The 9,713-nt window shown below is 41.3% G+C and overlaps 1 protein-coding gene and 1 long non-coding RNA gene across 2 annotated transcripts; one reads left to right on the forward strand and one right to left on the reverse strand.

Annotated features, from left to right (window-relative positions):
- Positions 1–453: 453 nt before the first annotated feature.
- LOC118424468 (NACHT, LRR and PYD domains-containing protein 12-like) lies at positions 454–5,684 on the forward strand. Its single transcript, XM_035833037.1, has 6 exons — positions 454–712; positions 1,406–1,804; positions 1,946–2,068; positions 2,467–3,018; positions 3,401–4,877; positions 5,374–5,684. Exons 2-5 carry the CDS (start codon positions 1,417–1,419, stop codon positions 4,189–4,191), a joined length of 1,854 nt encoding a protein of 617 aa, XP_035688930.1. The 5' UTR covers positions 454–712; positions 1,406–1,416; the 3' UTR covers positions 4,192–4,877; positions 5,374–5,684.
- Positions 5,685–7,029: 1,345 nt separating this feature from the next.
- On the reverse strand, positions 7,030–8,985 carry LOC118424469. The gene is made up of 2 exons (XR_004832205.1): positions 8,518–8,985; positions 7,030–7,916 (listed from the first exon to the last, which is right to left on the reverse strand). It is a non-coding gene; the product is annotated as an uncharacterized LOC118424469 (long non-coding RNA).
- Positions 8,986–9,713: the final 728 nt, after the last annotated feature.

The following is a 9,713-nucleotide window of genomic DNA, read 5'->3' on the forward strand; positions in this document are numbered from 1 at the left end:
GACATCGTCCGCTTTACCTTTTTTTTATTGATTTGCTTTAAGACAGACAAGAACAATGTGGAAATGTAATCAAGTTAGTAACTTATTGACGGTGCCACACACAAAAGGTTGACAGAAGTTAAGTGCAATCCTACAGCCATTATATAGCCGAATGCACATTATCTTGTAAGTTATTGTCCATCGTGTCTCGAACACGATATTGGAGGGCAGTACCCATCCCACTCCTTTCACCGCCTTTAACCTCCCCAACCGAAGTCAGGTACCGAATTTTACACCTGGTTGTAATTAGGAAAGTCTTTCCCAAGGGCACAAGTTCGGTAGCATGACAGGATTCAAACCCAGGACCTCTGGGTTCTGGGCCGGTCGAATACTCGTGTCATTTTGCTCAATTGTTGATCCGCATATAGAATATGTAGCACAAGACCACAAAGTACTCACTGAGAACACAACGTCATGCTATTCGTGAGACACCATTACAAGCATTATTTTTGCCCACATCGAGCAAAGCACTAACCGCCAGGTGATTAATTTGAAACGCAGGTGACCTTTGGCCCGGAACTGTACTGTGACACCATAACAAGGAAGTAAAACGGATCACCTAACAGTTAATAGTAGGACTTGGTAAATTACAGAGACAGTTTAGAATTGAACATACCCGGTGGACCACTAAAGACCAGCTCAGTTCGTGCGTTTTCTCTCTTCTGAACGTGAGGTAAGGATTAAGTTACGGTAAGGTATAGGAAAGCTATCCCAGGTGCCCCGTATTCTGGGTAGTCCCTAGCACTTGACTACTATTACAGCAGTTGTGTTTGCATATCCAGTGTTTGTCGCGATCGTCTTAGTTACATTCTAATAAACTGAGCAAAGTAACATAATAGACATATATATATATGATTTCTAGGAACAATGTTCGGTGGGGATCAAATGGTGATCAGGTGACTGGCAGACAAGGCAGACTTCTCGCCACTTTCCTGCTCCTCTATAAACCTGTGCATGTGTTACTTTTAATGGTATTCACCCTTAAAATTAAGAATTTACGGTTGTGGTTTATCTTCAAGTTAAAATTATATTCATTCTAGACCGAGCCATTATATATATCTTGGTGATACATGTATGTGATATGCCTCAGTACGCTCGTTGTGTTTAAACAAAGACAGGTGTTTGAGAACACATGAAATTTTACTGCATGTCATTTTATGTATACACTGCATTGTACACGCTGTTTACTTGACACGTACTACAGTGCGTTGGAGTAAACAGTATGGCGGGCGAGGGGAGGGTGTCGGTCGCTCCTCGGTCGCTCCATTGATTCTATCATCTATGTTAAAGTCCTAGGATTTGAAGAGATTAAATGAAAATACCGACTAAAGTAGAAAAACTTTTTTTATTTGTTTTACGTATACAGTCCTGCCTAAAATGGATCAAAAAGCGTCAGAGGCAGCAAAACCGAGGTCCCAACGTTTGATTGAAGAACAACAAAGAAGGGGAGACGAAGGGCAAAGTCCGCCACACCAAACGATGTCTTGTTCTGGTCATGAAGAAATCGCTAGAGAACATGGGAGAAATGTTGCTGTAAGGAGCAACGTCTCGGACAGTGACGAACCTACAAACATCGCTCCTAACCTTGACAATGAGGATGAGGAAGGGGTCGGTACGTGTCAGGCCACAGACGTCGATCTTCATCATGATCAGGAATCCTACGACATGGCCTTACTGGCGCTGGATCAGGGGAGAGACACTCAAGTCTTGGACGGCCGTCAGGAATGCTACAATGACGGAGACGTGGTGGCGTTCTCAGAAACAGGTAGGAGAAATTATATTCCAAACATTTATGTTTCATGGCCATATTTGTCCTTCCACATAGACAGAATGTGCGTACATTGGAATAGTGTGTTGTAGACAGACGTAAACTACAGGTATAACTGCGTTTCTGTGTTTTGTACAGAACATGCAGTGACACAAATTACAAACCCTAGTCAAGTGAGCGGCCAAGGCAACAAGATCATCAACATCGGACCCAATTCCACCGTCAATATCTTCCACGGAACATCCGATGAGCCTAGCACAGGTGAGCGCTTGATAAAAGGCTTGCCTATATATATGGTTCGATAAACCAAGCAACCGTCAGCAAATAGTCGAACATGGGAATCTAGTCAGTTGGTGAGGTGATTAATGTACAGTAGAAAGAGCAGAGGGCTTAACACTATGCCCGGCAGAACCATAGGGATGACTTTGGCGACTTAAGATTTTCCCTCTGTGTTCTCTGTGTGAGGAAAGTCATTGCACTATGTAGACACTAAATAACATCCAAATTTAGCGAAACTACTTTTACCATGTAGCCAATCGACTCCTACCATAAAATACAACGACGAGCCATGTAGCCAAACGTACTGTATTGAACTGACAATGCAGGACCTAGTACATGCAATGTCTAACCTGTCGTCAATTTGTTTGACTTTTTTTCAGTTCCCAACATTGATTTTCCCCTGGCTCAATGTCAAGATTCACTTAAGTCGTATTTCAAGACAAGACTGAGCTACCTTCACCCACTAGCGTGGAATGAGACTTTCACCATGAAGATTGAGGACATCTTTACGACTGTAGACCTCGTGTCGCGAACACAACAGGGAGGACACATTGAACGGCGCGCCCTTCCCTCTACTGTCGACGCCTTGACTGCCAGGCCCAATTGTCCCCAGCCCAGGCGCATTTTGATCGAAGGTAACGCAGGGATAGGGAAGACGACTGAAGTTTCCAAACTAGCTTTTGACTGGGCCGAGGGGCGTTCTGCCGTTCTGGAAAAGTATGATCTGGTTTTCCCAATCGCACTGCGGAAAGTTGGCGAGTCCCAGTCCCTCACAGAGTGCATCTTCGACCAACTCCTACCAGAAGATGTGCCGTTCCAAGAGTCCGACTTAGAAACGTACCTGAAGGGGAATGACCGAGTCTTGATCATTCTCGACGGCTTCGACGAGTGGGTCATACATGAAGGGCATGACGTCACCAAACTTCTGACTGGTATGCGATCCATTTCAACAGGACAGTCTTACGCTAGTTCACCTTTATCTGATGGGTAACCTATATCCGTTGTTTTTTTAAAACAGGGTACTTAGGGATATAAACTCGACGGACGGTGGTTTTAAACTGTAATTTTTTGAAACTATTTCAATTCAACTTGATATCGTCAAATACTCTAGGTTTTTAAAAAAAATCATCAACGGATATAGGTTACCCTGATGATAAAGGTGAACTGGTGTTAACACATACATTAGAACATGATATGAATGGGTGTCCTGACCCTAGGTCAGGGCTGACATTGAACCAATTCTTTAAAAGGGAAAATGAAATATAAAATATCAACATTAATAAGACTATGTGTGAATCTTGCCGTCCCTTTCAGGTAAGATTCTCCGTGACTGTTGCCTGTTGGTGACCACCAGACCTTCCCACACCCCTCAGCTGCAGAGTCTGATGTGTCCGGACACACAGGTGGAGATCACGGGGTTCAGTCAGGACAACATCCGCACGTACGTCCACAGGTTCTTCACGGGAGACGAGGCCAAGGCAGCAGCCTTAGTCAGTAAAATGGACTCCTCCCTAATCCCCACAGGCATTCTGGCAACACCAATACTGCTTTTGTTGACTTGTATGATGTGGGAGGAGAAGCAGGATTTGGTGTTTGGAGGTCGAATCTTTCCCCTTTATGATGAGCTAGTTTCCTTCACCATAAGGCGGCATTGCGTTAGGAACAAGATTGTAGCTGACCAGGGTATTCCTGACAACATCAAAGACGCACTTTTGTGTGCTGGGGCTCTTGCTTTCAATGGCTTGTTGCAGAATAATCTTGTATATAGCAAAGACGACGTGGCCAAGTATTGTGGTGAAGATAGTTTGCAGGAGCTTGTGTTGTTGGGGATCCTTCACAGACAAGAAAGTCCCTCCAGACTCAACCCTTCTGCCCAGTTTTCCTTCTCCCACAAGACGATGCAGGAGTATTTCGCAGGGTTGCATTTCGCAAAAAGGCTTCAGGACAAGTCCATTCTGAACACGTACCTAAGAACGGCTGAAACTGTGCGTGACTTGGAAAACATGGATGGTCATTTTTGCCTGTGCGAAGTTAGGACGCGAAGCGGATGTTCTATTGGCCCATCTTGTCAAACTCTATCAAGAGGAGGTAGAACATTTGTCTGATACCTTCAGTCATAGGCTCCATCGCAGACACATAGACCACTATCTTTATTCTAAATGTCGGGCTACGGGGAATGAAGGAGAGTTTTTGAGTCCTTCTGAGTTGGCTTTCTTTCGCTACCAGGTGTATATGGAGATTGCACTGTTGTGCTTCTACGAGAGTGGTTGTCTCACACAGGTAGAGAATATCTTTCTTGCTAAAGGTGTCATTCAGTTTTCAAATGTTGGCCCTCGTGTCTACAACGCCTTGGAACATGTTCTGAACAAGATCCAACCCCAATCCCTTAGAAATGTAAAATCACTATGGTTGGTCAACACAACGCAATGCTTTGTCAGTCCGGTCATTGGCTACCTTAAGATGATGAGTTTGTCTGAGTTGGACCTTCGTGGCGCTTGTCTTGGAGGTCATGACCCCAACACAGGACCATGTGTCCGTCTGTCACAACAGCTGCCTTACCTAACAAGTTTGAGAAAACTTGTGTTGTCTTGGAATGATCTCCTCCGGTCGGCCTTGCTTGTCTTACTGCCTTCCTTAAAAATGCTAGTCAACCTTAAGAAATTGTATCTCTCTGGTAGTCAGTTTGACGGTTGTGGAAAGGACATTTCAGAACTCGTACGTTCCTTGCCTGGCCTGGAGCTTCTGACGGTGTGTGATTGTGGATTAACCCTGAAGGACGTTCTTGATATAGGTAAAGATTATTCTTTTGTCATGGAAGTTCATCTGTTTTGGTAGTAATCATAGTGCAATGCTAAACTTTCTTCCTACACAAAAGGTATAAACGGATCAAATTCCTGGCACGTTTGACCAATTGCTGACGTCACGTAGCCGCAAGATCACGTGTTAATGAGGTCATGTGTCTGTAGCTCTCGCGAGTTTACGTTAGGAAGTGATTGGTCATCAGTATTGATCCTGAAGAAGGCGACAGTGGTCGTTGAAAATTTGATCCATGTATACCTTTGTGTAGGAAGAAAGTTTAGCATTGTATTATTCTTTTGTGATATTCTTATTTAAAATGTCAATTTTTTTTGTCTTTCACATAATGATGAACGGTTACAAAATTTATCTTTGCCTTTCAATTAGTAGCATCCATAACATTGCACTTGTACAGGATAGAATTTATGTAAACTTTGCTCCTCTCGAGACGAAAACTATTCCCGACGATATTGTTTTTGTTTTCAACACAGCCACTGCAGTGGTGCAACACTGTCCACACATGGAAAGGTTCACCTTCCAATCCAACATGACAGGTCCTGGCGGTGATAAGAAAGTTATGGATGTGCTAAAAAATTCACAACTCGCAATGACATTGTTTTAACAGGTTTGTAACATTTGTGTACTACCCATGGTCAGAGCATTGCTAAAGAAGTCTGTAGGTCAGAAACCTCATTTTCTTTGAAATCTGTATCCATTTATGTCCAAATAATTACCTCCATGAAATGTCATGGAGGTTATATTTTACCCCGCGTTTGTGTGTCTGTGTGTGTGTAAACAAGATAACTCAAGAACGGCTGGGTGGATTGGTTTCATACTTGGTGTGTTGGTAGTGTGTGACGAAAGCTGGAAATGATTAGATTTTGGGCCCCCTAGCAACTCCCCTTGGTGCTGCAGCGCAACTTCCTGTTTTGCTATCTCGGTGTTCTGAACATGCTATGGTCACGATTTTTAAGTGTTAGATAGCTCTTGTGCTCAGGAAGAAATGACATAAGTTTGGGCCCCATAGCGTCTAGTTTGGAGATAGCAAGGGCATTTTTGTCAAAAACTTCTGACGAGGATAACTCAAGAAGGGAACAACGGATTTTCATGATTTTTGGTATGTAGGTACCTTAGACAATGTTGTACAAGATAAGATACTAATTATGCAAATCAGGAATACATTTGCATAATTAATGAGAATATTCTATCATAGCAGTTTTTTCAATGTATCTCTTGTCACTGACGTGATATGGTCGTGACATTTAAGTGGTAGATAGCTTTTAGCGACATAAAAATGTGGGGCAAGTTTCAGTCCCTGACATTTAATTGTGGAACTGCAGGGGCGTTTTTGTCAAGACACTCCAAAGCGGATAACTGCAGAAAGGAACGACGGATTGCCTGCATTTTAGGCATGCAGGTAGCTTAGGCAAAGATGTTCACAATGATATGCATGCTATGCAAATGAGGACTTAACTTGCATAATTAATGAGGAAATTGTATAGTTCCATTGTTTTCAATAACTGGACCTCAATACACGTAACACATGTTAATTATGATAGGTGGAAAATAAGCAGATACCAAATATGGTAATGAGGAACTTATTTGCATAATTTATGTAAAAATTCAAAACCGCTTTATGATCAATAATGGGAATTTTATAATTGTGACATGTGTACGTTAGTCAATGATGAACAACACCATGCATGAATTATGTTGATGTGTTGGTCAATTGCCTGAAATTTACGAAAGCTCTAAATTTTCATGGAGGTATGAGGTCGCCGAACTCTAGTTGTTTATTATAATGCCAAGCAGTAACTAAGACAGTGTTCTCCAAGCATCTGCATCTGGAGGTAGCTAATAAGTTCTCTTACGGCAGTGAGGTCTTGTGCTGTACAGGCTAACATTAGATGACCATTGGATGTTTTAACAGACTTTATATCATATCTGAGCCGAGATAACGTTTGATACGGGTGTTCCGGAGAAGGTGATAACTTCGCACTCCTCTGTGTTGTATTCTATATGTATATACACCTCACCATTGCCAATACAATAATAAATAAGGCACTTGATAACCGTGACAATAGATTTTTATAATGTCAATTTTAAGTAACAGTAGACAAGAATGCAAATAAACTAAAGACAAAGAGTTCTTGTCGTTGTAAATGGTATATTTATTGACATAGGCATCAAATGTCATCAGACATGCATCATTTTGGAATCAAAATATTATCCGCAAATTTTACCTCTTTCACTATGAGTCATCACCATATGTTTTATGATACTGGAATAAAACCTGTAAACTAGTATGCATATTGATTTTGTATGAAGATATAGGACTATGTAAAGGTTTGTGCCATAGTTACACAGTTTGTATACTAGTATATAATTCACCTTGAGAGACAGCCAGTAGGTACCCGTTAGAGTAATGAGGCTGTACATAGTTAAACTGCGGGTATAACCCTTGATAACTTTGCCCTAGATACAAATAATAATCTAACAGCACTATGGAAAAATGAAGAAAAGCAGCATATATTGGAACAAAATCTTATTAAGAAAGTTGTAGAAAACTGATGTGGACAGCGTTTATTGAATTCAAATCCTTGATATAAATGAGAAAGTATCATTTTGTATGCATGGTGTATGTATGCACTTACTGTCTTTGAAATTAATTATGTCAAATAATTTCCATTCAACTGCTAAACGTATACCAATATATAAAATGTGTCAATCATTTGAAACATGTTTTATTGAAAACAATAAACTATAAAAATGCATACACCTGTCTTGTCTCACTTTGTGCACTCTTTCCTCACTTTCTGAAAAGTGATGCAAGAGGTGTCATCTATATACTATAATAGTCATGTCAATGTGGCCTTATTGGTACATTGTACAAAGAAAGGAAGATATTTTTTTCTAAGAAACATCTTTTTTTCTGAGAAATTGATGAAAATTCTTGGTTCTTGGCTGAAGCTTACATGCCAGGTGCAGACAGACTCTTGTCCATGAACTTCCTCTTGACAAAACACATCCACCACTGGGGAAACAAACAGGCAGGGTTAACTTACAGGTCTCAAGCTTAAAGGTTACGTTCAATAATGCTGTGTGCATGCATGTGTGTGTGCATGTGTGTGTGTTTGCTTGTGCGTACGTATGCGTGCGCACACGTGTGTGTGAATGTATGTATATGCCTGCATGCGTGTATGTATGTGTGTGTGTGTTACAATGAGCAGATGGTCTACCTGGCTTTGAATACCTCAACTGTGGAAGCTTCCATTACTGAGCCAGGCTAGAGAGCAAGGAATATTGAAAAATATGACAGCTGTGACAGGTTGGTATTTTTAACTGTGGTATGCCTCTGGACAAAATGGTCTACAGTACTAGTAAGTCTGTGGATTATAATACCTCATACAAGTGATACCATATACTACAAATTGATTTGTATGCAAATTGAATCTGACCTGGGAAAAAAGTCCGGGTCATGAAATACCTGGTTCTTTTTTGCAGCTTATTCAAATAGGTTTCTTTTAGTTCAGTTCAGTTCAGTTCAGTTAAATGTTTTACAAGTCCAGTTCTGATCCAGTGTATAGGAATGCAGCAGTATTAACAGGTGATTTCTAAGTCAGGGTGTGTCTCACCTTACTGGGCTGGTCAGTGTTGGGGTCAAAGACCTTCTCACACAGCCTCATGCCGGTCTCCTGTCGTAACTGGAGTAGGTACTGCTGCATGGAGTCTGGGGAGGGGAGGGAAGCATCAACATGAGATCCAGAAAGATGCAAAACATCTGAAGACCCGACAACAGTCTAATAAGCTGAGCACATGAATGTCCAAGCAAAAACGAATAATCATGTCACCTTTATCAAGCTAGCTTACTTACAGTCCGAGTTCATACTAAGAGGCTGAAAAGCTAAAAAGACAATGTGAAACGTTCCCCTATCGTGCCTTGTGGCGCTTTGGGCAGCAACATCTGTTTACAAAAACATCCTGTCAGATTGTACATAAAGTCAGTCCCCTGTTCGAGGACAGCAAAACCGTGACCACATCAAAGAACCGATCACATTTATTGAAAAGAGTATGGCTCCTTCCCAATTAGTGGATCAAACCTTACAGTCCGGTCTTAAGCTTGTACATACTCTTTAAAAACTCACTACTCTTAAATAAGAACTTTGCAAGAGACCTTAGACTACAGATGTGCCCTAAGTGGCAGAAACTGTCATTCTCGTACAGCACTGTTTAGCCACAGTCAACGCTGTAGGGCTGATATCAACTAGGATTTTACCATGGTCAATATTGACCGAAGGAAGCCATATATAAAGGCAGTTCCCTGCTTATGTAAAACAAACAAACAAAGCAAATAAAAGCAGGGCTCGAAATACCACATGCATATGCAAGTTTGTGCAAGTAAAATTGGTGTGGTGCAAGTAAGTTTAGACCAAATTTGCAAGTTACTTTTGTCCTCTAATACCTAACATTAGAAAAAGCTTACACACACCGAGAATATTGTCTGTCATTGAAAGGTAAAAGAAAATAACACTGAATAAAAAAAAAGCCTAAATTTGTTATTTCTAAATTTGGTTAGACATCCAGGTAAACTATTTTTTTGCCTTGCCGCCAGGCAAGGCTTTACGCCAGCTTTTTTCCATGGATCAATGGACGGACCTTTTAACCCAGCCCTTCCAAAGCCCCTTCCAAAGGCCCTTCCAAATCGCCTTTCTCATGGACAAGTTTGACGGCTCAGGCAGACAATGGTACATCCCTGTTGAATTTTAAACCGTCCATTTTACGTATTTGTTTCTGTTTGCGGTCGGTTCTAAAAGCATTTAATATTTGGTTA

This window comes from Branchiostoma floridae, chromosome 10 (genome assembly GCF_000003815.2).
Source record: "Branchiostoma floridae strain S238N-H82 chromosome 10, Bfl_VNyyK, whole genome shotgun sequence".
Taxonomy (NCBI): domain Eukaryota; kingdom Metazoa; phylum Chordata; class Leptocardii; order Amphioxiformes; family Branchiostomatidae; genus Branchiostoma; species Branchiostoma floridae.

Excerpts from the sequence above, each read along its gene's own strand:
- LOC118424468 (XM_035833037.1), top strand. The coding sequence starts at position 1,417 with ATGGATCAAAAAGCGTCAGAGGCAGCAAAACCGAGGTCCCAACGTTTG. Across the intron at positions 2,069-2,466 it reads ATCCGATGAGCCTAGCACAG|TTCCCAACATTGATTTTCCC; the intron begins GTGAGCGCTTGA and ends ACTTTTTTTCAG. Across the intron at positions 3,019-3,400 it reads CGTCACCAAACTTCTGACTG|GTAAGATTCTCCGTGACTGT; the intron begins GTATGCGATCCA and ends CGTCCCTTTCAG.